This window comes from Ascochyta rabiei, chromosome 1, assembly GCF_004011695.2.
Source record: "Ascochyta rabiei chromosome 1, complete sequence".
NCBI lineage: Eukaryota > Fungi > Ascomycota > Dothideomycetes > Pleosporales > Didymellaceae > Ascochyta > Ascochyta rabiei.
The window spans coordinates 1,158,023-1,182,369 of record NC_082405.1 but is presented as its reverse complement, the minus strand read 5'-3'; the positions used below and the strand labels follow the sequence as shown (position 1 = coordinate 1,182,369).

The following is a 24,347-nucleotide window of genomic DNA, read 5'->3' as shown; positions in this document are numbered from 1 at the left end:
TCACCTGGCTATCGAACAGTGAGTTACGTTCCTCGGCTGTCTAGCTCAACACGCTCACGCTATGTAGACCTGGCCGGGTCCACCAAGCGTGCAACGGGCCAGGCTATACAAATCGGTGTTGGAGGTCTTGCCGGAGGTATGTTCCCCAATGTTCAAAGCTCGTAACACCAGTGCTGACTTCCGCTAGCCATGGCTTCTAACTTCTACAGGACTGAAGATGCGCCACGCTACATCCTCGGACATGCTCTTGAGCTTGCCTTCATTGGCTTGGGTATCATTGCACTTCTTGTGACGGTATTCAACTACAAGAGGATCAATGCAAAGCGGGAACGCCAGCTATCGGAGGGCGCCCATAATGGGTACACGCCAGAGGAGCTCGGTGAGCTGGGGGATCGTTCAATGACCTTCAAGTACTTCTTGTAGGCAGTTGTAGGCGACTTTACCCGGTGGTAATGTCTGCGTAGAAGTGAATGCGCACTGAGTGATGACTGGCTTAGTAGTCTTGTATGCCAGTCTCACCTGTCAGAATCTTCTCCTTCCCTTCGCCGTCTGAGTCGAAATCTGACTCCATGCTGTCGAAGTATGCATCCTGAATGTCTCGCTCCTTTTCATCGTCGTACGTGTCGTTCTCATCGACAGTCTTATACTCGAAATCGTCATCCGCGCCGTTCAGAAAGCGCTGTGTCATCTCATCGATCCACCAAGCCTTACCCTCCTCTTTCGTCATTGGCACTTCATCTTTGTCCTCTTCGACAATCTGCCCTTGAGGCCCCCGACTGTACGTGAAGAGCGAGTTGGGGTCGGTGTGCTTGAGCGCATCTTTCTTCGCTTCGGCGCGCCACAGATCGGTCGACATCTGCCCAGAGAAGCCTTTGCGTTGGCCTTCTGCCTCGCGCTCCCTGGCTGTTTGGAAGCGGCGGATAAGTCGGTCGTACAGTAGAGGATCGGCGAGTTCGAGTGAGGAGTCGTCAAAGTACTCGGGGTGGACTTCGAGATAACGCTTCCGTCTGTTCTTGGCATTGAGTTTTTTGCGTTTCTCTTCTTGTTGGTGGCGCCTTTGGTCGCGTGAGAAGATCTCGTCGACGTTCATGGCAGCATCGTCCGCATCCATGGGTAGGATCTTGCTGTCGGCGGGGTCCTGCGCGGTCGCAGGTCGCAGGGCGAGTGGAGCCATGCTGAGTAACTGAGTCATATATGGCATAATCTGGGTGTTTGCGGAGAACCGTGGCTTCACCAGCGTGTGGAGTGGTGGGATGTAAACGTTTGTTACGGCTGCATGTCGACCGCCATCAATGACGCCACGCGCTACCGTGTCCGTGCGCGTGATGCCCGGATTCGCGTGACGCCCCACCAACCGCCTCAACGCTTATACAGAGATGAGGTTATACAGCCACCTATAATAGCTATTATTATAAGATTTTATAGTAGAGTAGTAAAGTAATACTTATAATTAATTTAGCCTATTTATATTTACTTAGAAGTGTAATGTTACAGCTGCTGCAGGTAGTAATAGTTAGGGCAGCTAGAGGCGGCAATAGGGGACTACGTCTACTAATATTATCCCTAAGAGCACGTTTTTAACGCTTTTTTAGCTAGGTTGCTTATATAGCTTTCCTTTTACTCCTTTAAGGTAATTATATAGCTTTTACAGTATTAAGCTCTTATTATTAATACTGCTTTTTAGCCTTCTGTTTAGCCTTCTAATTTACTGTATTAGCCTTCTCCTTCTTACACCTCTCTTTAGCCGCCTCTCTTGCTACACACCTCTCCTCCTTCTTCTTCTCCTTAACTAGCTTCTTAGCAGCTGCTACTTTCTTATTAGTTACTTTTCTAAGTACTTCCTCCTTCTCTTCTTACTTTCTTATCCTTTTATAGAAGCATGCTTCTTTAATCTTCCTTAGTAACTAAAAAACAGTACTACTGTAGTACTCCTGTTACTACTGTAAATCTAAGGCTTTATTCTTCTTCTTATACTTTTTCTACTTCTTAAGTATCTTTTTAAGGCTATCTATCTTATATTAGAGGAGTAAGGCCTTAACTAAGATATAGTAGATTAATTGTCTTATCTTTTTAGCGTTGCAACTACTCTTATCTCTAGCAACCCTCTATAACAACGTCTCTATTTTAAGCTAGTCTTTATTACTATAAACAGAAGATAACATAGTATCTAAATCTAAGCTCTCTAAGCTCTCTAGTAGTGTTTTAGTAAAGTAATTAAGGATAATATTAGAATTAAGTAGATAGATACCTGTTACGTTAAAGGACTTAAGTATTAGCTTTTTAGTAAAGCTAGAGATCTACACCTAATAGAAGAGCTAAAAGAAGTCTGCTCTCTTAATATTTGTGTAGTTTTAAGACTTATAGATCTCTATTATAACAGCTTTTAAGTATACTGTTAATAGAGGCTTAAACAGCACTATATTAAGCAGCTAAAGTGTCTAGGTTAAGTAAGAAGGTAACACAGCTAGAAGTATCTTATTATTATTATAGTAGTTAATAAAGTCTATTATTATATAGGATCTATAGCTATCTAGTATTAATAACCTCTACTTCCTTTAAGCTTTCTTCTTAGTATAGTAATTAAACACCTACTCTAGCTACGTAAGCCTAATCTTATTGTTTAACTATCCTAAGGGAGATAAGGTAACTATTACTAAGTGTACCCCTAGCTTAATTTTAGCTACCTAGTCTAATTTAATGTTACTCTTCTTAGACGTGTAGATAAGCCTAGGTAGTAATACTAATCTATTAGCACACACACACGCTATAAGCGTCTACTAATCCTAGTTGCTATCTTAAATAGATGCTTTAACCTCTCTCTTTATCTACATATATTTACTAAATATATATTTTATTCTAGTAGTCTGTCTAACTATAAAGCTCTTTTTATCTATATTATATGTATAGTAAGGCTTAATTAAGTATTTAGTAATCTTAAGCTGCAGTAGGTTAAAATAGAGCTTGTATTTATTGTAGGAATTAGCGTTGTAACACTAGTAATCTATCCTAGTTAAGTAACATAAAATAAGATAGATAGAGTACTTATTAATAAAACACGTAACCTAGCTTTTAGAGACTAGTTTTTAGGCTAGTAGTAACGTAAAATTCTGTATTATCTCTTATATAGGAGGTAAGTAATAGCTAGTAAGTAATTCTATATACTTTACTAGCTCTATCTCTTATTATAGGTTAAGTTATTATTGTTTAATAAACTTAGTTATGTATAATGCCTAAAGGCCTTAGTGTCTCTAAGCTAACATTAATCTATTAACACTAAACCTAGCTGTAACTTTGTTATATAAGAAATCCTCTCCTAGTTTTAAAGATTTAATTGCTTCTATTGCTAATTAAATTAGATCTATATTAGTTGTGTTGTAACGCGTTAAAGATTAGTGTATTTGGTGTTAGTGGGGCGTCACGCGAATCTGGGCATTACGCGCACGGACACGGTACGCCACGTTTGCTAGCGGTCGAAACGCGCCTCGGGCACCGAACCACTCCAGGTGGTTTCATCCGTGCATCAACGATCTGAAACAACTCGCTAGACCAGGTGTCCTTCTTTCATTTTGTACATTGTCAACCTTCTTCGCTCGTGCCTTGTCTCCTTTCTCTTGCGTATACTACTCTTCAATTTCTTCGCCGGTCGAATCCACCTACGGGAGCGCGGTCCGCAAAGATATTGGATGCTTATCAAACATCTGTTCTTTCCATATTAGCACTACACAAACCTAACCATATACATCGCATTTCCGACTTCAAATTATTCTCTGGATTATAAGAGAAGGTAGTAGCTGTTAAATCCACAACTATGTCTTCCAGACAAAAGAGGCAGAGTAAGCCCAAGGCGCCAGCAACACCAACGACGCCAACAACTCCCAAGGAGACCGGAGAACGATCGCAGTATCTTCCGGCATCCACAGTTTTGAAGAATGTCGCTCGCGCCGTGGCACTTCTCTTCGTCGCCGGAGTGGCGTCTCCAGTGTCACAGCTCAACCTTACGCCGGTCTTCGGATCTATCCCAGCTTCATTGCACCATCAGCAAGCAATGACATTTTCCGCTCTAGCGGGACTAGGTGTCCGCCGATTGTTGAAGGGATACGTGTCGGTCGATGTATCTGCCTGGGTTACCGTTCTCGCGTACTGGACACCGCTCATTCAATGTTTTCTGTTCCCACGCAGCACGCAGCTTGGCATCGACTACGGGCCTTTGATTGTCGAGTCGCTCACCTACTTTCCTCTACTATTTCTCTCGATGTACGCTGTTTCCGACCTGCTGGATACGGTCGACTTTTCTCGCTGGGACCTACCCTCTGCCCTTGGGGACGCCATTTTGCCGATGACCTCTTACGTGGGTGTTTCGTTCGTCTCCAGATTCTTTGGCGCGCTTCTTCCTGCTTTCATAGGACAGCATGTCTATTTAACGCGTATCGGGTTTCAAATGCTGCTTGCATCGGCTGCCGCTTTTGTCACACCCTCTAAGCTGCTAGTCCTGGCCTTCCCTGCCATCCTCCACACGCTCTGGATGAATCCTCATCACCCTTCCGACCAGGCTTTTCAGAAGGCAAATGCAACGCTGGTTGCTACCCAGAATTATACTATCCTTGCTCGTCAGGAATCATTGACTGGCTATGTCTCTGTGGTGGAGAACTATGCGGACAACGCCTTCCGTCTAATGCGTTGCGATCATTCACTTCTCGGTGGAGAATGGCTTGTCACGCCTGACTCGTACAAGAAGGGCCAACGCCAGAAGGAGAGCATTTTCGCTGTCTTTGTTCTCTTGGAAGCTGTTCGTTTGATTGAGGATCCAGAATTGACTCCCATCAAGTCAGTGCCCCGAGCCCTGGATATCAAACCCGTCCCCGAATCCGAGAAAGCAGCTCTTGTGATTGGTCTTGGAATCGGAACAGCGCCTAATGCGCTCATCGCACACGGTCTGAACACAACTATCGTTGAACTTGACCCTGTCGTTCATAGGTACGCAACAGAGTACTTCGACCTTTCTCCCAACCATACAGCCGTCATTTCCGATGCCGTACGCTTCGTTGCTGATACGTCTGTTTCCGCTCCCAAATCCTACAACTACATTATTCACGATGTTTTCACCGGTGGCGCCGAACCCGTCTACCTCTTCACCACCGAATTCATGCAAGGCCTCTACAACTTGCTCACTGATGATGGCGTCGTAGCCATTAACTACGCTGGTGATTTAACGCTCGGATCCACCAAACTTGTGCTCAACACCATCCACGCTGTCTTCCCCGCCTGCCGCCTCTTCCGCGACTCGCCTGCACCGGAAGGTCACAAAGAAGGTGATTCTGATTTCATCAACATGGTGATATTCTGCGTCAAAAACGACCATGGCAAGGGGAAGAAGGCCGTTGGCTTCCGCAAGGCGACAAGTAACGACTGGTTGGGCAGTATTGCGCGTAGGAATTTCTTGCAGCCGAGGGAGGAGCTAGAAGTCAAATTCGACTATGAGAGTGGCGGGCAGGTGATGGGTAGTGCGGATGTAGCGGAGTTGGAGATGTATCATGAGGAGGGTGCCGTGAGCCACTGGAAGATCATGAGGTCGGTGCTGCCGGCTGGTGTTTGGGAGATGTGGTAGTGGTGAGTGAGGTCGACAAGATATCAGCGAGAGCGATCTGTACTTAGGGAAACATGGAGTGTTGGTAGGCTGGAAACCCCGAATGCAAACACTACAAATGTACACCTGAGAACGTACGGTGAATCTGAGGGAATACAAAGCGTAACCCAGCCGGCTGCACGGTTTCGTACAACCAAAGCAGCTAACACCATAAATCTATTGACCTCCGGCGATCAGCCTCCTTTTTCAGCATTATCAAACACGTAGCGACAACTATATCCTCCTCAATACACCCGTCTTCCCACCCACGTCTTTTCCAAGCAGCAATGCCCCGCCATCACCAGCACTGTACGGTCTGCCACCCAGCGTTCGAGGCTCGTCATTTCTCACAAGCACCGCAACCCTCTCCCTCTCGGACTGAAGCACTAGTGCAGTGCCCTGGCACCAATCACCTTACCTCGCTGACCACAACTACGGTCAGGCAGTGTTGAAAATCAAGCTCATATTGACAGTGCTCTTGTTTCTCATAATTCTGTAATGGTGAAAACACTATCTCTAACCTGACTTTCGCTATTCTCAATCGCTACCAGACCACTACTTTCGGAAACAACCTCGAAACGAAGTACCTGAAGACCTGTAAAAGAATAGAACCTGGAGATGTGTTGCAAGCGTACGATCAAGAGCAGCCAATTACTGACAAAACAATACCCCTTACTGGGCTACAGGCTGCGGCCCCTGCCCCTGCCCCTCTGAGGGCCCAACCCCACCTCCCATCACAGTTTCCAACGTATAGGTCTTGCTCGGATGTAACTGAATGATGCACACACATCCACGTGAGGGAAAGCCAATATGGGCGGCAAATGCCCTGGTGTCGAGATCGATCGGCACGCCTTCAGCCTGCAATCCACGAGCGAGAAACGGCCCAGCCCATCGATCTGCACAAGGCCAAGGAACTAGCTCCTGTAAGAACCTGTTGCTGTTCGAGCCGGCGTGGGCAAAGTGCGCTCCGCAGCGGGTTTCGGTCCGATGTCCAAGATGCCGCCGTAGCTCGCGGTGGCAGTCGAAGGCCATGTGAGATTCGTATTGCCCACCAATTAGTGGTTCGATCTGGGAGGTATTGGACTTTGCAGCAGACTCTTCGCTATGCTTCTCCAACCATACGAATCGAGGATATGTCTCTAATACGGGGAAGTAGATAGCGCGGTAGTAAGATGTGCCGTCTTGCGATCTGGGGCGGTGCTGGAAGGAATCAAAGCTTTTGCAGAGAGCTTCGTGCTGAGACTTGTCGTTTGACATACATCCTCCCGAACAGCACCACATGTTCCGACACCCTTTGCAGTACCCGATTGCTGGCTGATTGCACACGCCGCGAGGTGGGTGGTTTGGAACGGTCAGCGACGAAGATGGGATTGGTACCTCATCTATGGTCCTACGAATCGTCTGGATCGTTGTAAAAGGTGAGAGTCGGGATTTGAGAGGTCGAGTTATTCTGCTTCCTGGATTCATCAGCAGGAAGTCTAAATCATGTCGATGGTCGTTCGTCGCATGAGATGACTCTGCGTGTGTGAGAATATGCAATTAAGACCAAGTGATGTACACTGATGATAAGTATGTGATATATTTGAACCGATCGTCGGTCGCACTACTCCTTCTTCAGCAGGGCAAGATGCCCGCCAGCTGTTACTGTGTCACCTGGTTTGACAAGCAATCTCTCTACTCGTAGCTTAGCGTTCTCTGCGGTTGCTGCATCAGGGGTTTTGACTGCAATTTCTAACTTCATAGCCTCGAGGATGACAATCTGCGTCGTTAGCTGGTTCTTCTGAATCGAAATTTTATGTGTACTTACAACACTCCCTTCCCCAACAGTTTCGCCCTCCTTCACTTCCACTTTCCACACATTGGCGTCTACAGGAGCTTCAACAGAGATGATGCTAGGATCGTCGAGAAGTTTTTCGATGGTAGACTCATCGACCTGATTCTCGGCCTTCTCTCTTTGCCAACGCTCGAACGACTCGTTTTCAGCTCGTGTCATCTCCTCTTGAGCTTTAGCTTGATCTGCGCGAATCTTCTTGACTTCCTCGGCGCTATCCTGTAGCATCTTGTTGTGATCTGCCATGTCAAATTCGACATCCTCATACTCGAATGTGAACTTGCCGGCTCTGAACTTGCCAAGCAAGTCGTCAAGCTCCTGTTCACTGACCTGATAGAAAGTCAGGATGTCGAAATCCCTAAAGATCCAAGGCTTCTCAAAGCCTGGCTTCTGTGCGTAATAATCAAAGCACGGAATGGTTCGGCCAGTCATTTGATATCCTCCAGGCGAATCGACTGGGTAGATGCTCATACAGCTTCCTGCCCAGCCCACCGTACCTTCTGGCGTGAACACGCGCGAAGGGTTCATCTTCGGCGCGTTCATACGTTGTCGAGGATCAACTGGAAGTGATACAGTGTTTCCGCAAAAGAAGCCTACCACGACCGCCATGAACTGCCCAGTTAGGTAGATGTCTTTCAGCTGTTGCGGAGTGAAGGCGTTGTTCTTCGCAACGAACGATAAGTTGTCAGGAAGGTAGGGAGCGTGTGGACGTTGATTGGTCATGTAGCGCTGAGTGGCGTCGTCTTGGAGCTTAGACTCGAAGCTAATGGGAAGCATGAAGATTCGTGTAGGCACCTTTGTTGAACGCAGATCGCCAAAGCTTTGTTCGAGCTTCTGGAGATGCGACACAAGCTCAGTACGAGGTAACTTAGCGCCGTTGTAGTATATCAGAAGTGTTGTACAACAGCCGACCGTGTTGTAGAGATTGTCCTTGACTTCTCCTGGTGTATCTAGAGAATTTAACGCCTTCTCGAGCGCGGTAACACGGCATCGATGGTTGAGATCAAACTCTTCGTTGCCATACTCAACGAGAAGGTGATCGTCGCCGCCCTAAAAGTCATCAGTCCAAGTTCAGAGCCACGTTCGATATCTAGCGACTCACCTGGCGATACCGTACTTGAGGTGTGTCGGCTGTTGCAGCTCTCTCCCAGATTATCGCCTTTCCAATATTGCATTCATGAAAGTCAACATGTCCAGCTTGCAGGTTGCTGATCTGTTGAAACCCACTCTGCGTCTGAACGGCCTGCTCAATTGAGTCCAGGAATTTGTCGTTACGCTTCCTCTTCTTCAGTGCGTCTTCAAGCCCGACCCTGACGTACTTCAGCGTATTCCCGGCCTTCAACTGCCCAAGCTTCCACCAATCGGCCCTGATTACTGTTGTACTGCTGGTGAAACCGCCAAAGTTTGGACAGTCAACAGGGAAAATACATGGATCATCACCAGTCCAGTTCAGTGTGCCCAAAGGGTATCCGTACTCCACAAGGTTACTTGGATGTGCTCCACCTTCTCCACCATCTTTTCGAGCCCATTTAGGTACCGGCCCAACCAGTCTGATTCCACTTCGAGATGCGTTGTGGGAGACCTTCCACTTCGTATCATAGATCATCTTGATGTCTTCTGGCGCGAAGTACCCTTCATCGTGTGGCCCTACCATCGCTGAGATCTCCCAGTCAGTCTTGTAGCTGAGACGAAGACGTTCTGGAAGGGCCACAATCTCGATTTTACTCGGTAGGTCTGCCTTGATTTGGAGTAGATCTCCTGGTGCAAGTTGTCGACCTTGGTACCCACCGATTGCAACCAAGGGAGATGTTGACTTTGAGCCGAAGTATTCAGCTACTGCTGGCAGCCCACCATAGATGGCGAGATATGAGCGACAACCTCCAGCGATGGTCTTGCCAATCTTGAGTCTTTGCCCAGCCCCGATCTTGACGCTGGTCCACATTGGAAAGTCATCTCCATCCAAGGTCGCTTCCATTGGCGCACCACACAGAGCGACGATGGCTGGCCCCACGAATCGTAAATCAGGCCCACTGAGCGTGATCTCCAGGCCCTCTGTGCCGCGAGGGTTCCCAACTAGCATATTCGCAATCTGGAAAGCCATGGGATCCATGGGTCCAGAATGGGGTATGCCCTTGCCAACTGTCGGTCTCCCTGGAAGGTCCTGGATGAGCGTGTAAGCACCAGCTGATATGACGTCTATCGCGTGCGGTGCGAACTCGAAATCTTTCAAGAAGGTAGTCATTGTCTCTCCTGAAGCGAACCTTGAGTCATCCAGTATTTGTACCAGGAACTCCAGATTAGTAGGTGGCCCCGAGATCACCGAGTTCGTCAAAAGCTCTTTCATCCGTGAGATGGTCTCATCTCGAGATCGCGAATGAGCCATGGCTTTTGCGATCAATGGATCTGAGCACGATTAGTAGCAGTAAAGTCTGCGATCTTTTGCAACATACCGTAGTTGGGTGTTATGCGAGACCCTGTAAAGACCCAGGTGTCGACACGGCTGCCAGGCACGTCCTTCCATTCCACTTTTTGCAGCAAGCCTGGTGATGGTGCGTAGTCCCTAAGAGGATTCTCGGCGTAGACACGCGCTTCGATTGCGGCTCCAGAGGGCTTTGACGGCTGCATTTGTTTCAGCTCTGATCCGTCAAGGCCGCCCTTGCCAGTAAGCTGAGCATCTGCCTGTCTCAGCATCAATTCTACAAGATCAACATTGTAGCAGAGTTCGGTAATTCCGTGCTCTACTTGGAGACGAGTGTTCATCTCGAGGAAGAAGAAGTCGCCTGTCTGATCGTCCATTAGATACTCAACGGTTCCAGCGGAGCCATACTTGATCGATTCTGATAATCGAACGGCAGCAGCGCCCAACTTCTGTCGGAGCTCAGGATGTCTTTCCACAAAGGGGCTCGGGCACTCCTCGATAACCTTCTGGTGCCGCCTCTGGATCGAGCACTCACGCTCACCAAAGTGGATAGCCTGACCGAGCCCGTTGCCGAAGACTTGAACTTCAATGTGGTGGCTAGCGGGAAAGTATTTTTCGATAAAGACCCCGGGGTTCTTGAACAGTGTTTGCCCCCTTGATTGCACCATCTTGAAGCCTTCCCGCATTTCTTTGACGTTGTCGCATGTGATGAGACCCATCCCTCCACCGCCTCCGGTCGCCTACTCTAGTCAGTAGTGCTCAAACTGAACAATGCCAATCCAGTTACCTTCAGCATGACAGGAAAGCTGATACGCTCTGCCTCCTTCGCAGCCTCTTCTTCATCTTCGACGAGGCCTTTGGTACCAGGCACGATAGGAACATCGGCTTTGGCTGCTAAGTCTCTTGCTGTGTGTTTCACGCCGAACGATTCGATTGCCTCTGGTGACGGTCCCACCCACACAAGACCTGCGTCGCTCACGCGTCGCGCGAACGGTGCGTTCTCTGAGAGGAAGCCATAGCCGGGAATTACAGCATCTGCGCTCTTCTCTTTCGCAATCTTAAGGATTGCATCTTCATCCGTGTAGGCGGTCGCATTGCTTCCCGGTAAGAGCACAGCCTCGTCGGCATCTCGGACATGCTGTGATGCCGCATCAGCTTCTGAATAGATTGCGATAGTCTTCACACCAAGCTTCTTCGCTGTCCTGCAGATTCGGACGGCTATTTCTCCTCGATTAGCGATCAGCACCGTCTGCAGCTTGTCCATTGTGGGTGTTTGCATGAGTGCAACTGCCTTCATACGCACAGGCTATCAACCCCGCGCCCGCGCCCGCTTCCGCCTCGTCCCTGTCTCATAACATGGAAGCCCAAATGCCGGCAGTGACAGGTCCGCGGTGCCAATGCAGTTAGTTCCTAGGCCATTTGCGGTATTTTGATACGATGCAGTGTCGTGGTTGGTGACTGTTGAGCGCGTCGACGTCATCCAAGCGCGTTTGAGAAGAGGGGTCCGGTGATAGCAACTCGTAGACACGCGGGACCCACCCACGCCTTTGCCGAACTCGATAGCGTTACAGTGGATGAGATGGTTTCTCGTCTTAGACATTCACCATGCCGGCAAGCAAACATCCTGTGAAAATCAATGTTGACCTGGGTGAAGGTTATGGCAACTTCAAGTGTGGGCCAGATGAACTACTGCTACCGCTGATCGATCATGCCAATGTGGCATGCGGCTTTCATGCTGGGTAGGCGACTGAAAGACTTCAACGGATAGTTTGCTAACGACTTCAGCGACCCGTTGATCATGCAGCAGACTGTTCGTGAGTGCAAGAAGCACAACATCGCCGTAGGCGCACACCCTGGTCTGCCTGACGTTCAAGGGTTCGGCAGGAGGGAGATCAAGATGTCACCTGAAGAGCTGACAGCAATGACACGGTACCAAGTGGGCGCGCTCAAGGCCTTCTTGGACGCTGAGGGCATGCCCTTGCATCATGTCAAGCCACATGGAGCACTCTATGGCATGATGTGTAGAGACAAGGATGTTTGCCGGGCAGTGTACGAAGGCGTACCCAAAGGCACTGTTGTTTTCGGTCTAGCAGGGACCTTACAAGAAGAAGTCGCCAAAGAGCTCGGCTTGCCCTTCGTTGCGGAGCTATACGGAGATGTCAAGTATAGCAAGGACGGAACGTTGGTCATCGACCGGAAGAAGAAGTACGTATGCACACGTTCTTGATTGGCCCAGACCGCTGACCAGGTGACAGATCCTGGGAACGTGAAGAAGCTCAATCTCACATTAGAAGCCAAGTCGAGAATGGCACCGTGACCGCCGTGACAGGCGAGGAAGTGCAATTACCTCTCGGCGACCACCCGGTTTCTCTCTGCTGCCATTCAGACTCACCGGGCGCCGTCGAAATTGTGACAGCAGCACGCCAGATCATCGACGATTTCAACAAGAAGAACTTCCCGCAGTCGTAGAGCGGTGTGAATCAGTATTGCTCACGCCGCTGTTGTCTGTTGATTGCAGCTCGGTCGGTTCGGAGATAGCGAGCTGATATCTAATTTTAGGCGCCGAGGTTGCGACCGTAGTGTAGCGCACAATCACGACTAGCTCAGTCAACTGTGGTTCTCGTATCCGTGATGTTGACTCGTGCTAAAAGAAAAGTGGACAGCAAATTTTATATATATCTATCATAAATGAAGTCCCCAGTCCCTGTGTCACTCACTGTCAATCGCAACGCAAATCGCAACTCAACATGTTCTGCTTCCGTCGTTTCGTACCCATCTGGACTGTCGTGGTGGTGGTTACTTTCCTCTTCTTCGTTACTCATATGCGGCCAGGACACCAACACATGGACCAGGAGGAAGCGATATACTACCGCTCGATCGACACGCTCTTCAGGTCAGAAAAGGACGCGCTGCTACAATGGACACGATCCACCAAGCAACCACTGAAGGTGGAGACGGACCACTGGCTTGACTGGAAACCCACATCCAAATGAGTTGTCTGGACACGGCACAGCAGCACGAGGTGCCTGAGCCGAGAAACCTACACGATCCGCGAGCCATCCAACGGCATCGAACTCGAAACCCGAGTGTGCCCGCTACGTCGAAACAGCGCAGCCACACCTACAACCACCACCCTTCCACCACCCTTCTCGAAACACACCCGCAGCCACACCCGTCCACGCGCCAAACCAGAAGCACCCTAGCCCACGGTCGTCCTTCCGCATGAGGCAACCTTCCTCCGAAGCATTGAACATGGCACTACATCAGAAAATAAGTCGCGCCCGTGCAACGAGAGGCAAGATGTGCAGAAGAAGAGTGTGACATGCACGGGGGCAAAAGAAAAGCGAAGCGAAGCGAAGCGATACCCAAGGTTTGTAAGGTGATGGTGCCGTTTGCGGAAAGAGCTGCGCTTGGCTGCCAGCGCCAGGTGGGGGCAGATGGGGAGGTAGAGCGCCGGAGTAGCATCCGCCAGGAACGGATTGCTTGGCGAAACGTCGGTGCAGTGGCATAGGTGCCTGTCGATCTTGGGTAGTCTGAAGTTTGTCGGGGAGGAGGATAGGAGACGAGGGTGCGAGGGCGCTGGGAGCTAGCAACGTCATGACGATGTGGAGAGAACTGCAGCCATAGTTTCATCGAAGAACAACAAACTTTGCTTCACGAGGCGGTAGCCTATAGCCACACGTACAGATCTTCTCACTCGAGCTGTTGTCGAAATCTGTAACTTTGAGCCTTCTTCCACGGTTCCACCCCTTTGCTCACTTAGTCCCCAGAACCTCCGCAAAGCACAGTCTCTGGTCTACTCCTTGCTACCTGAGATGCTCCAATCATCACTGCCCTTGCCTAGCAGGTAATCTTCAAGCGGACAACCCCCTATTCAGAGAAGATCCAGCCATCTCAAACACACAGGCGGATCCCCTAGCCAGAAACCCCCTATCCTTCCAATCGACATATCAGAGCACGACTCAAGCCATGCCACCGTACCACAGTACACCACGTAACTGAGAAGCAACACTACACAAAAAAACTCACTCCCTCCAAACCCCCCTCTCCTTCTCTAAAAAGGCAGATGAGCACTATCCGCCCAGCACACAGCCCGGAGTTTCATTGCGCAGTAGAACTCGTTCCTCCAAGTAACAGCACTGCCCCATCATCTCGGACTCGTTGTCTTTTTACCCCTCAACGCGAACGAGTGAAGCCGAGATGACTGGTTATGATTTCGATTCCGTGGTGTGGGGATGACTGGATGACGAGCTGGAGGGAGATGGGTAGGAGATAGACGGCAGGACAGGGTAGGGCGGAAATGTCACTTTGGTGTGGCGAATACCGGGACGAATCAACGCGTTGATTGTGGAAGGAGCTCACATCATCGAAACTCATTCCGCGGTGGAAGTGGTGAGAGCTCACATCATCGAAACTCATTTCGCGGTGGAAGTGGTGAGAGCTCACATCCTCCTCTTCACCCTCGTCAAGGCTCGCTCGACCACATTCCTCCCGAGCTGCGGGATGCTCTTCACGATCTGACCTCTCGTCTCTTCCTGCGCTTCCGTGTCCTCATCGTCGTGCATGTCTGATGCGACGGCCCTGACCTCATATTGCCTCGGCGCATCTCTGAGGCCTGGCCAGATATCCAGAGGCAGGAAATCGCCCTGGGCGAGTGCGAACTGTTCTCTCGCACGCTCGTCCTCGGCGAACAATCTATCCAACTCCTTCTGGGCTTCCTCGGCCTTTCGCTTCGCCTTTTCATGTCTCCTTCGGCGTGAAGAGACCTCGACCAGCAGCTCGGCATAGGCGAGGTCGAAGCGCTCGTAAAACTCGCGCTGGTTTTCCCACTCTTCAATACCATTCAAGAGGGTAGGTCGTGTGTCGTGGAGCCAGGATGCGTGGAAAGAGCGCGATGTTAGTAAGTGCGATCTGACATCGGCAGTGACGTGTGCTATCATCTGTAGTATGCTCGAGAGGGCTGACGCTTCGCTGCGGAGATGATTGATGTGGTTCTCGATCTGGTTGAGGAGGAATGTCATCTCTGCACCTCGCTCTCGTATCTCTGACACCACCTCGTCGACCTCTTGAGCGTCATTCTGTAGCACGGCCAGCATTTCTTGGCGCTCTTCCTCGCCCATGGGCTCGGGAGGGGCTGCAAAGTCATCGGCTGACTGAGAGGGTGCGTCTCCTGTGGCTTGGGTTGCAGCAGCTGATCCTCCTTCTGTGTGTTGCAGCGCTGTAACACACAGGTCATAGTGTTGTACTAGCCCTTGGAACGCGCGCGCGGCCTCTTTGGCATGTCCTTCGAGAGCGTGGTAGAGGGTCGGTATTGGGCTTGGGTTTGATGTGGTGGCAGGGGTCATTGGGACGTTCTCGATGGAGGAGTGCAGGTTGTCGAGGGAAGTATCAAACGCATCGTTGGTGTCGCCGAGCGTGGCTAGCGCGTCGTTGTAGCGGTCGATGCAGGCTCGCAAGGTGGCTTCGAGGTTGGAGACGGTGGCGCTGTCGATGAAGTCGTAGAGGTGCTTCTGCGGGGTGGCCGGGGGCTGTAAGGCAGCCTCGATGGGCGTTTCGCGCAGCACGGCGAGGGTCGAGTTCAAGCCTGAGAAGGAGGTGTCGACATGGTGCAGCAGTTGCTTGGGCCTGTCAGCAGGGCAAGGGCAAGGGCAAGGGCAGAGGTGTCGGCAGTGTTACCTTGAATTCAACCTGGACTTCGGCCTCTACTACGTCTACGCCGCGACGGACGGCCTCGAGGGTGTCTACCTGCTGCTCTACCAGACTCCGTATGGAGGCGTTCTTTGCCGCTAGGATTGCATTCTCCTCGAGCAGCTCCCGCGCCGTGGTCACGATGTCGTTGGCGCGCCAGAGCACGGTTTGCGAGTTCAAGGCGCGCTTCGCAGCGACGAAGTGGTTCACAAGATCCTCGAGCGTCTGAGGACGATGGCGGCCTGGGTCGAGGGACTGTCTCGAGCCGGCGCTGCTGGCCGAGGATGCTGGTGAGCGGGGAGAGGCCATGGTGGAGTCGACAGCTAGACGGTCGCTGTGGAGCTACCCATCAAGGCTCATCATCACTGCACTGCACGTCAGGATGTCAGGACGTCAGGATGTCAGGCCGTCAGGGTGTCAGGGTGTCAGGCCGTCAGGACGTCAGGATGTCAGGCCGTCAGGATGTCAGGATGTCAGGAGGCGCAAAGGATGGATATTGCAGAGGTGCCCACCCAGTGCTGCGGTACTGAAGCTGGAGCTCCCGCGGATGTACGAGGCAGTTCCGGTGCTACCCCAACATTCCACTGTGGCGCTTGCCGCTTGTGGCTAGCTGCATGACAGCCGGGCAGGGTCCTCTGGCACGTGTCTGGGTCCTCTGGGTCCTCTTCTTTGCCCTGTCCTCGTTCGAGGCGGAGGGTCAGAGAAGAGGGAGAACAAAGTGGAGTTGGTGAGCAACGAGCATCGGTCGAGGCACGGCATACGACAGGCGAAAACAACCTTACCCATCTCCGTGCACACCGTTCTGGGGCATCTCGGCGGCGTTAGCAAACTCTTGGGTAATGGCCAGTTGCGTGATCAGGCAAGGCTCGCCATATTGCGCCATTCGGGCCATCGCCCCAACTGCGACGGCCCTTGACGCTGGCACCCCCACATGGCAGCCAACACTCGCGGGTTTGCATAACAAGAGCACGCCGTCCGCCATCTGCCGCTGCCCTGCCCTTTCTTGTCGCGCGCTGCATTGACGCCAGACTGCTGCCAACCCCACGCGACCACGACCTCCGACGCCCACGGCTCGTCTCCGCCCACGGTGCTTTGCTCTGCCTTGGTCTGCCTTGCTTGGCAGCCGGACCCTGGCCGGGAGGCATTCGCCATAGCACGCGATTATCTCGACAGCAGCACAAGCTCACCACGGCCCATGATTGAGCGCTCCCCGGGCGCCCGCGCGCACACCCGCTCCTGCGACCGCACAGGTCACGCCTTATCGTGCTGAGCGCCTCCGCCGGCTTCCCGCACCACATTTCATCGGCCGCACCGCCCTCTGGGGTGCTCCCACGCTAAGATGGCGTCAAATACCACCCACACCGTCACCACCGTCGCACTCGACCGCAATCGCACGCAACCTGCCACAAGCCCCCCGAAACGCCGCCGCACGTCCTGGCGTACCCAGCACCCCGATCCCCCGGCCTTGGCTACTTGCATCGACCCGCACTCCGCCCTCATGCAGGGGCACGACCATGAGCACGCCTCGGAGCGCTCACGACACCTGCTGGGCGACAAAGCTGAAGAGACGGAGCACGCCCAGGCCTCCAAGTCCCGCAAGATTGAGAAGATGATCACCCCCTACCTCGCCCACCACATCCCCCACCAGTACAACCCCCTCGGCAGCGCAGACGCCCCCGCCGGCCACGCAAACACAAAGTACTGCTACCGCCACCGCCCCGACCTGCTGTGTCGACGCCAGGCCGACGAACCCTCGATGGAGCAGCTGCAGCAGGTACCCATCGCCGCCTCTTGCTACTGACTGTCCACCACTGACGCGTCCCAGGACATTGGCCGCGAGTCTCAGGCCGACCAGCAGAGCATCGCCAACGTCTGGTCTCTCTTCTCCGCCGCCCCCTCGCGACACCGCAACCTCATGCTCCAGGGCATCCTCGCCCAGTGCTGCTTCCCCCAGCTCTCCTTTGTCTCCTCGGCCGTCCGCAACCTCATCAAGATCGACTTCATCGGCGCACTGCCCCACGAGCTGGGCTTCAAGATCCTCTCCTACCTCGACACCACCTCGCTCTGCAAGGCCGCCCAGGTCAGCCGGAAATGGAGACAGCTCGCCGACGACGACGTGGTCTGGCACAAGATGTGCGAGCAGCACATTGACAGAAAGTGCACAAAGTGCGGCTGGGGACTGCCCCTGCTCGACCGAGCACGTCTGCGCCACGAGAAGAGGAGGATCCAGCTGCGCGCTTCCGGACGAGGCATCAACGAGTGGTCACCCAACATCACGCCCACCCCCGACACTTCCGCTCCCCCTACGACCCTGGTGCATCGTCCCTCTGATGCGTCCGACTCCGCCACGGGCTCCAAGCGCTCCGCTCCCGAGGACCCCTCCTCACCAGAGTCGTCGTCGAAGCGCTCGTGCACCGGCGTCGCCATCAAAGGCGAAGCCCGTGACCAATTGGCCTCGTACTTTGACCAGCCCAAGAAGCGGCCGTGGAAGGACGTGTACAAGGACCGCTTCAAGGTCGGCACCAACTGGAAGTACGGACGCTGCTCCGTCAACATCCTCAAGGGACACACCAACGGCATCATGTCGTTGCAGTTCGACGACCGCATCCTGATGACCGGATCCTACGATGCCACGATCAAGGTGTGGGACATCAAGACCGGAAAAGAAATCCGAACCCTCACCGGACACTCTGCCGGCATCCGCTGTCTGCAGTTTGACGACTCCAAGCTCATCACAGGCAGTCTGGACCGCACCATCAAGGTGTGGAACTGGAGGACCGGAGAACTGATCAGGACGTTGGGCGGCCACACCGACGGCGTCATTGGTCTCCACATGGCGGACAAGCTGCTTGCATCAGGATCGTCAGACCACACCATCATGGTGCACGACTTCAACAACTACCAACGCGTCACACTACGCGGCCACACTGACTGGGTCAACTCGGTCAAGATCGACCTGGCCTCGCGCACCCTGTTCTCGGCATCCGACGACATGACGGTCAAGCTGTGGGATCTCGACACGCACCAGTGCATCAAGACGTACGAAGGCCACGTCGGCCAGGTGCAGCAGGTTCTGCCCCTGCCGCACGACTTTGAGATTGACGAGGACGACTTCAACGCCACCGCCGATGCCGACGCCTCCGACACAGCTTCCCAGCCCCCCTCAGACAACGAGACAGCCCCGCCATCATTCTCTGCAATACAAGAAGAGGCCATCTTCCCCAACGACCCATCACGGCCCAGCCCACCCTCATACATGCTCACCGGCTCTCTCGACGGCACCATCCGTCTCTGGCACGTACCCTCAGGCCGCTGCGTGCACCGCTTCTTCGGCCACGTCGAGGGCATCTGGTCACTTGCTGCCGATTCGTTACGCGTCGTGAGCGGCGCAGAGGACAAGACGATCAAGATCTGGGATCCGCGCACCGGCAAGCACGAGCGCACACTGACCGGCCACACAGGCCCGGTAACGTGCGTGGGCCTCAGTGACGAGCGCGTCGTCAGCGGCGGCGAGGACGGCACAGTGCGCATCCATTGTTTTACAAGCGTTTGAGCGATCTCTGTCCATCACACACGCTGCATTGGCGAATTTAGCGGGGCGTTTTTCTATTAAGGATTGCACCATGTATATTGTATTTCGGCGATGAAGAGGGCGGCGTCCCCAAAAGCAACACTATGTTAGCTAGTTATTCACATGGGCGGGCACATTTCGTTTTCAATTAGATACCCTTTCGCAAGCAAATCAAACAAGCACTCACTATCCAGTCATGTATCTATATACAGCATCTCTCTCCCTATCTTCTTTTCCCCTTTTCTTCCCAACGTACCGAACAGAAATGGCGTGCTGTCCCCTTCCCTCCACTAAGCTAACCCCCCCCCCCCCCCCTGTCGTCAAACCACGCAAAAGGCGTGCTCGAGGACACTATGGTGCAAAGCACACCACCATCTATGATGTGATATCCCCTCATTCTTCCCTCCCCTCCCATCGCCGCTCCCGGATCCGCACTTCTGGATCCACGCCTTTCCCTCTACCCACGAGTCACAGTCTACAATCTCCAATCCACACATGGCGTCATGCGGCGCTGCGAAGGTGTCATTGTCCCGTGCGTTGCTGCGCTGGGGTGCTGGGTGGGCTGCTGTACGGTCGAGCTCTGTACATGCGTGTCGCGTACCTAGCCACCTGTCTGGGGATAAGAGTAGGGGCTGTGATGGTCTTGTATCGGTGGGTTGTGTAGGTTTGGTTGGATCTATCTGAGGTGGTGTGCTTCTGCTTGCACAACTCAACCCAACCCAACTCAATTCGCCTTGCTCGCCGTTATCTCGGTTATCGTTGAGAGATAGATACACTCACCGCGACAGGTAGTTTGCGTAGGTTTCGTAGGTGGGGAAGGTTAGACGCAAGTGTCTGAAATCAAGGACTTGCTGGACGAAGGGCTGGAACTTCGAAACAATATAAAATACTTTGGTAGATAGGCAGTTGGTAGGTTGTAGGTTCGTTAGTACCAATAGACCCCGGACGCCACAAAGTACACCATCTTGTCTCGCTAGTCTAACAATAACTGCAACAAATACAGGCGCCAATCCAACTATCCGCATTCATAGCCGTGAGATTTCTCAATGCATGGATAGCGTTTGGCTTACTTGCTAGCTATTGTGGGATCTCCACTAATAGGACTTGTTTAAACTACTACAAAGCATAAACAGGTTGAAGTACATCGGTACTGTACTACCACATCCCATACTATAACGCGCCATGCCATGCCATGCCATGCTATACCAAACTAAGCAGCTACATAACCCACTGACCAAACAACAAGCCCCCAGCAGTAACCAGCTCTCGCGCCACTCTACCGCCTCGAGAGTAGATTCCAACCCCAACAGCAGACTCCCCTCGCCTACTTCCCCTGCTTCAGACAACCAGCCACACTTTCCACAGGCAAAACCCACACGACCCACCTTTTCCCCTTCTCCCAAAGCACCTGATCCAACTCACCGGCGCAGCAGCGTACTTCCTCACCGTACCTCACTAACAGAGGGGGAGGGGAAAAAAAAGCACGCCAGACGTAACACAGCTCCTCTAGCACCCTGTACCACCCCACCCCCCGCTTCCGTGGACGGCAGTACAGAAACGAAGAACCCACAAGCCAGACACGCAGGACATGGCGAGTAGCAAACCCGGTGGAGAGAACGAGGGCTAAATGCCTCAAGCCCAGCTAGCCTGGCCCCAAGGCGATTCCCGAGGCCGCGAGGCAGGGTGCAGCGGGTTAGGGGATTTTTGTTTTTTGCTGTGCGGGCAGGCGCTCTTTTGGGGAAGCTGGTTGTTGTGGGGAGCGGTGCGGGTGCGGGTGAGGGGTTTTTCTTTTTGGTGCTGGGCGGGTGCATGTGCACGTGCATGTGCTGATGGTTGTGGTGATGTGACGGGGTGTAAATCGCTCATGTATCATCGGGGCGGTCGGGTGCGCGACGACTGGCATCCTTGAAACGGACTTGTTCTTGTTCTTGTTGTGGGAGGGGGGGTTTATATCTTTACTTGTCTCTGTATCTTGGATTCTATCCTTGTGAAATCGTTTTTTTCATTCTCTCGTATCGACACCTCTTGACCTCCCTGTTTCTATCGGTCAACCAACTCTGTACCATCACGCTTCTACTCAGTACTGCGGGTTCAATATGGCTTCCTACACCACTACCCGCACCTCCAGCTCCAGCTCCAACTCTAGCAGCTCTACCTTCAGCTCGCCCACACTCTCGCCCACACCCACATACTCATCACCAACCCCCCACGACCCGACTGCACGCCGCCTATCCCTCACGATCCAAAACCAGCACATCCCCTGCACCGAGCGCGAAGCCCAACTCCTCTCGCTCCTCGGCTTCGCGCCCTCGGATCCCAAGACAGGGTTGCGCGCGCGGTGCATGGCGGGGTTGGGATGATGAGCTGTGGGTGGGTGAGACGCTGTGTCTGTGTACGCTAAGTCCTTAAGGTGGAGACGTAATGTGATGGCGTGCGATGGGATGGCGTGGGATGCGTGTAAGCGGTGAAGAAGGGAAGAAATTTTGAATCGTGTGTTAGACGAGAGATTGAGTGAAGAGAAGAAGAAGAAGCAGCAGACTGGATTCTGTGGATCCTGTCGGTCGGTTCGAAGGGTGCTTGTTGGCGTTGTTCGCATCTCATGCTTGATACTTCGTTGATGGCGCGTCAGGCCGAGCCGAGCCGAGCTTGAGGCGAACTGCACGTCGCGCTGAAAAGGCGCAGGACCCCTGTACCCAAGGACGATGCAAGATGGCGAGATCAAAGTCGCGGAGATGCGCGGATATTCAAAAGTCATAGGATGGTAGTCAGCGGCCTTGTGTAGAAATACTGAGTATGGGATGGTATCTTGCGAGGACCTGGTAACGGAAGAAATATACACAAACCCAGCCGCCTGTCTACCGTCTTGTCCCAACGCCGCGAAATTGAGCTTCTAGATGTACAAGGGAAAAGGAGAGAAGCAAATGATGAGATTCTCACAAGTCAAACCAGCCATGTTCTTCCTCTTCGTAAATCTTGACTTTCTCTGCGTACGCCAGGATGTTGGAGTGGATCGTTTCGTTGATCAGCTCGCCTCTGCCGCCGGCGACTTGCAGGATGAGGTCGTTCAGGGAGGAGCGACCGAGGATGTCGACGTGGTCGGCTGGCAACGGGTTAGCATTGTTCCTACATCTTCTTTGCTCGAAATCATTCCTTACCAGTGTTCGGCCCGCCTCGAGGACTGAACCTGTCGGGCTCGTGCTTCATCTCGTACGTCTTGATTTGCACACCAGCTGGGTTGTAGCGCTTCATCCGCCACCCCTTGGCGCACATGTAGCCAGAGCTGAGCAGATTGACGGTGCCATCGCCCTCGCCCATGACGACGCCGTGGTCCACGCCTCCGTTGCCGCCTCCACCGGTGGGCTCACCTGCCGAGGCTGCGGTGTAAGCGGTGTCGAGCGTGACGTTGAGTCCAGACAAGGGGTCGTCGTCTGCGCGGTAGTAGTACGCGCGTTCCGTCTCCTTTCCGATGCCGTAGAAGCAGTAGATTTTCAGGTTGGGCGCGAGCGGGAGGCGAGTCTCGAGGGGGTTGATCCACTTGGCTGGTATGCGCTGGTTGTCTTCGACCACTTTCGCAGTGTGTGCGACGCCATGCGAGTAGGATGTCTGTATCATCTTCTGGAACCAGGGCTCCGAATTTTTGAAGAGGAAGGGCAGGCTTTCCTCCACGGTGAGGTTCTGCGAAGTGAGAGTGTTGGACGAGTTGGTGTCACGGAAGCGGAGGAAGTTGCCGTAAGACACGTTCTGTCCTGGCGCATCGTCGGGCGCGCCTGTATGGTCACCCCACACAGCATTTCCGCCGATGGGAAGCATGGAGGAGAGGCCGGGCATGGCGCGGAAGATCTCGGCGCGCTCGTAGCGGCTGAGGAAGCGCTCGAGGCCGTAGACGGCAAAAGCGTTGAGCTGGGCCGTGTCTTTCATCTCCCCGGACAGGACCGCGGGCAGGTCTTTCAGCGCGCCCAACATGCAGCCGGAGATGTTGATCCAGCTGTCGATGTGCTTGTCGACCCAGTCGCTGCCGCCGTTGCCATAGCCCTCGGCCTCGACCCAGTGGAGGAAGTAGTACAGGACCTGCGAGCCCATGGAGTGGGACAGCAGGACGGCCTTTTTGTTGGAGACGTGGTTTGCGACTTCGATGTGCGACTTGAGACGTGTGAAGTACTGGTCGCGGACCTCGTAGTTCATGTAGGTCATGCGCCAGTCGAAGGCGGCGGTGAAGGCGTTGCTGGGGTCGTAGCCGATGGTCGCGAGGTTCTCGAGGATCTTGTTCCAGATCCAGTAGCCGGTGATGAAGAAGTCGGCGGCATCGAAGCCCTGGGCGGCGCGCAGCTTGACGCCCGGGGGATCGAGGCCGGTGTCTTTGTCGAGCATGATGTGCTTCTTCCAGCCGGCCTTGTCGAGCACCAGGGCACGCATCATGGTCCACGAGCCCCACAGCCTCTTGCGGAAGTACTGGCGCGCGCCCTCCTCGGTGCTCCACGACTCGAGGCCGGTGGAGATGACGCCGGGGATCATGATGACGGGATGTGCGGCGCGGATGCCCTGCTCGCGTGCATGCATGCCGATGGCGAACGAGTCGTAGTTGACGGCGTCGCGCTCTTGCTTCTACTGACGTCGTCAATCAGCGGCCCGTCCGCGCGTAGGCCTGGACGCTCCGTACCTGCAGCTGCTGGGCGCTGCGCACAAAGTTGGCCGGCAGCGCCTCCATGAGGCTCTCGAGGTTCATGCCCTCGATGCTCTTCAGGTCGATGAGATCATTGCTGCCCGCAAAGAAGGCCGCAATCACCAGCCCGAAGAGGCCACCCAGCCCAAACACCCACGCGTTCTTCCTCTTGCCGTGCTTTCCCTTGCCCTTGCCCGCCTGCTGCAGCGTGTGGAGCTGCTCGGCGGTGATGACACGCAGATTCGACGGCCGCTCCGGGGTAGATGGACTGGAGCGCTCTGGCGGCGGCGTGGGGGTAGGCGCTTTCGTATCGCCGCCGCCGAAGCGACGTCTGAAGAAGGACATGACGGCAAGCTCTCCCGTCCGTCGGGGTGCGCAGGAAATCGTCGTGGAAGGAGAGGGAGAAGCCGACGTGCGACTAAAACCTCCGAGCCCACCGGCGCGCATGTGATGTGATGCTGTCGAGCCAGCCGTGGATCCACCGGCGACCGCCCCGCTCCAGCCAATGACGCGCCACAAACACCGCCGGGCCACCGCCCCGGAGCACCTCGGCAG

At 53.4% G+C, this 24,347-nt stretch overlaps 10 protein-coding genes across 10 annotated transcripts, besides 9 other annotated features; 6 read left to right on the top strand and 4 right to left on the bottom strand.

The window, feature by feature from the left end:
- Nucleotides 1-189: 189 nt before the first annotated feature.
- On the top strand, nucleotides 190-423 carry EKO05_0000348 (uncharacterized protein; the record flags this gene model as incomplete). The annotated part of the gene is made up of 1 exon (XM_059635413.1): nucleotides 190-423. One exon carries the CDS (start codon nucleotides 190-192, stop codon nucleotides 421-423), a length of 234 nt encoding a protein of 77 aa, XP_059491396.1.
- Nucleotides 424-493: 70 nt separating this feature from the next.
- On the bottom strand, nucleotides 494-1,174 carry EKO05_0000347 (uncharacterized protein; the record flags this gene model as incomplete). Its single annotated transcript, XM_038944677.1, has 1 exon — nucleotides 494-1,174. One exon carries the CDS (start codon nucleotides 1,172-1,174, stop codon nucleotides 494-496), a length of 681 nt encoding a protein of 226 aa, XP_038802891.1.
- Nucleotides 1,175-1,306: 132 nt separating this feature from the next.
- Nucleotides 1,307-3,452: a mobile genetic element.
- A 356-nt stretch (nucleotides 3,453-3,808) lies between these two features.
- EKO05_0000346 (uncharacterized protein) lies at nucleotides 3,809-5,605 on the top strand (the record flags this gene model as incomplete). The annotated part of the gene is made up of 1 exon (XM_038944676.1): nucleotides 3,809-5,605. The coding sequence occupies one exon, from the start codon at nucleotides 3,809-3,811 to the stop codon at nucleotides 5,603-5,605; it is 1,797 nt and encodes a 598-aa protein (XP_038802890.1).
- Nucleotides 5,606-7,226: 1,621 nt separating this feature from the next.
- Nucleotides 7,227-11,137, bottom strand: EKO05_0000345 (Urea carboxylase; the record flags this gene model as incomplete). Its single annotated transcript, XM_038936590.1, has 5 exons — nucleotides 7,227-7,382; nucleotides 7,431-8,504; nucleotides 8,557-9,857; nucleotides 9,905-10,613; nucleotides 10,661-11,137. The coding sequence occupies 5 exons, from the start codon at nucleotides 11,135-11,137 to the stop codon at nucleotides 7,227-7,229; spliced, it is 3,717 nt and encodes a 1,238-aa protein (XP_038802889.1).
- Nucleotides 11,138-11,478: 341 nt separating this feature from the next.
- Nucleotides 11,479-12,342, top strand: EKO05_0000344 (uncharacterized protein; the record flags this gene model as incomplete). Its single annotated transcript, XM_038936977.1, has 3 exons — nucleotides 11,479-11,612; nucleotides 11,659-12,078; nucleotides 12,129-12,342. 3 exons carry the CDS (start codon nucleotides 11,479-11,481, stop codon nucleotides 12,340-12,342), a joined length of 768 nt encoding a protein of 255 aa, XP_038802888.1.
- Nucleotides 12,343-12,620: 278 nt separating this feature from the next.
- EKO05_0000343 (uncharacterized protein) lies at nucleotides 12,621-12,866 on the top strand (the record flags this gene model as incomplete). The annotated part of the gene is made up of 1 exon (XM_038944675.1): nucleotides 12,621-12,866. One exon carries the CDS (start codon nucleotides 12,621-12,623, stop codon nucleotides 12,864-12,866), a length of 246 nt encoding a protein of 81 aa, XP_038802887.1.
- Nucleotides 12,867-14,315: 1,449 nt separating this feature from the next.
- EKO05_0000342 (Autophagy- protein 17) lies at nucleotides 14,316-15,870 on the bottom strand (the record flags this gene model as incomplete). The annotated part of the gene is made up of 2 exons (XM_038936522.1): nucleotides 14,316-15,491; nucleotides 15,550-15,870. 2 exons carry the CDS (start codon nucleotides 15,868-15,870, stop codon nucleotides 14,316-14,318), a joined length of 1,497 nt encoding a protein of 498 aa, XP_038802886.1.
- Nucleotides 15,871-15,937: 67 nt separating this feature from the next.
- Nucleotides 15,938-16,040: a tandem repeat.
- An 860-nt stretch (nucleotides 16,041-16,900) lies between these two features.
- Nucleotides 16,901-19,114, top strand: EKO05_0000341 (uncharacterized protein; the record flags this gene model as incomplete). Its single annotated transcript, XM_038936969.1, has 2 exons — nucleotides 16,901-17,335; nucleotides 17,387-19,114. The coding sequence occupies 2 exons, from the start codon at nucleotides 16,901-16,903 to the stop codon at nucleotides 19,112-19,114; spliced, it is 2,163 nt and encodes a 720-aa protein (XP_038802885.1).
- A 723-nt stretch (nucleotides 19,115-19,837) lies between these two features.
- Nucleotides 19,838-19,863: a tandem repeat.
- A 430-nt stretch (nucleotides 19,864-20,293) lies between these two features.
- Nucleotides 20,294-20,340: a tandem repeat.
- Nucleotides 20,341-20,926: 586 nt separating this feature from the next.
- Nucleotides 20,927-20,959: a tandem repeat.
- A 269-nt stretch (nucleotides 20,960-21,228) lies between these two features.
- Nucleotides 21,229-21,492, top strand: EKO05_0000340 (uncharacterized protein; the record flags this gene model as incomplete). The annotated part of the gene is made up of 1 exon (XM_038944674.1): nucleotides 21,229-21,492. The coding sequence occupies one exon, from the start codon at nucleotides 21,229-21,231 to the stop codon at nucleotides 21,490-21,492; it is 264 nt and encodes an 87-aa protein (XP_038802884.1).
- Nucleotides 21,252-21,296: a tandem repeat.
- Nucleotides 21,493-21,553: 61 nt separating the features above from the next.
- Nucleotides 21,554-21,586: a tandem repeat.
- Nucleotides 21,587-21,645: 59 nt separating this feature from the next.
- Nucleotides 21,646-21,670: a tandem repeat.
- Nucleotides 21,671-22,065: 395 nt separating this feature from the next.
- EKO05_0000339 (Phospholipid:diacylglycerol acyltransferase) lies at nucleotides 22,066-24,137 on the bottom strand (the record flags this gene model as incomplete). The annotated part of the gene is made up of 3 exons (XM_038936364.2): nucleotides 22,066-22,232; nucleotides 22,288-23,734; nucleotides 23,790-24,137. The coding sequence occupies 3 exons, from the start codon at nucleotides 24,135-24,137 to the stop codon at nucleotides 22,066-22,068; spliced, it is 1,962 nt and encodes a 653-aa protein (XP_038802883.2).
- Nucleotides 23,255-23,289: a tandem repeat.
- Nucleotides 24,138-24,347: the final 210 nt, after the last annotated feature.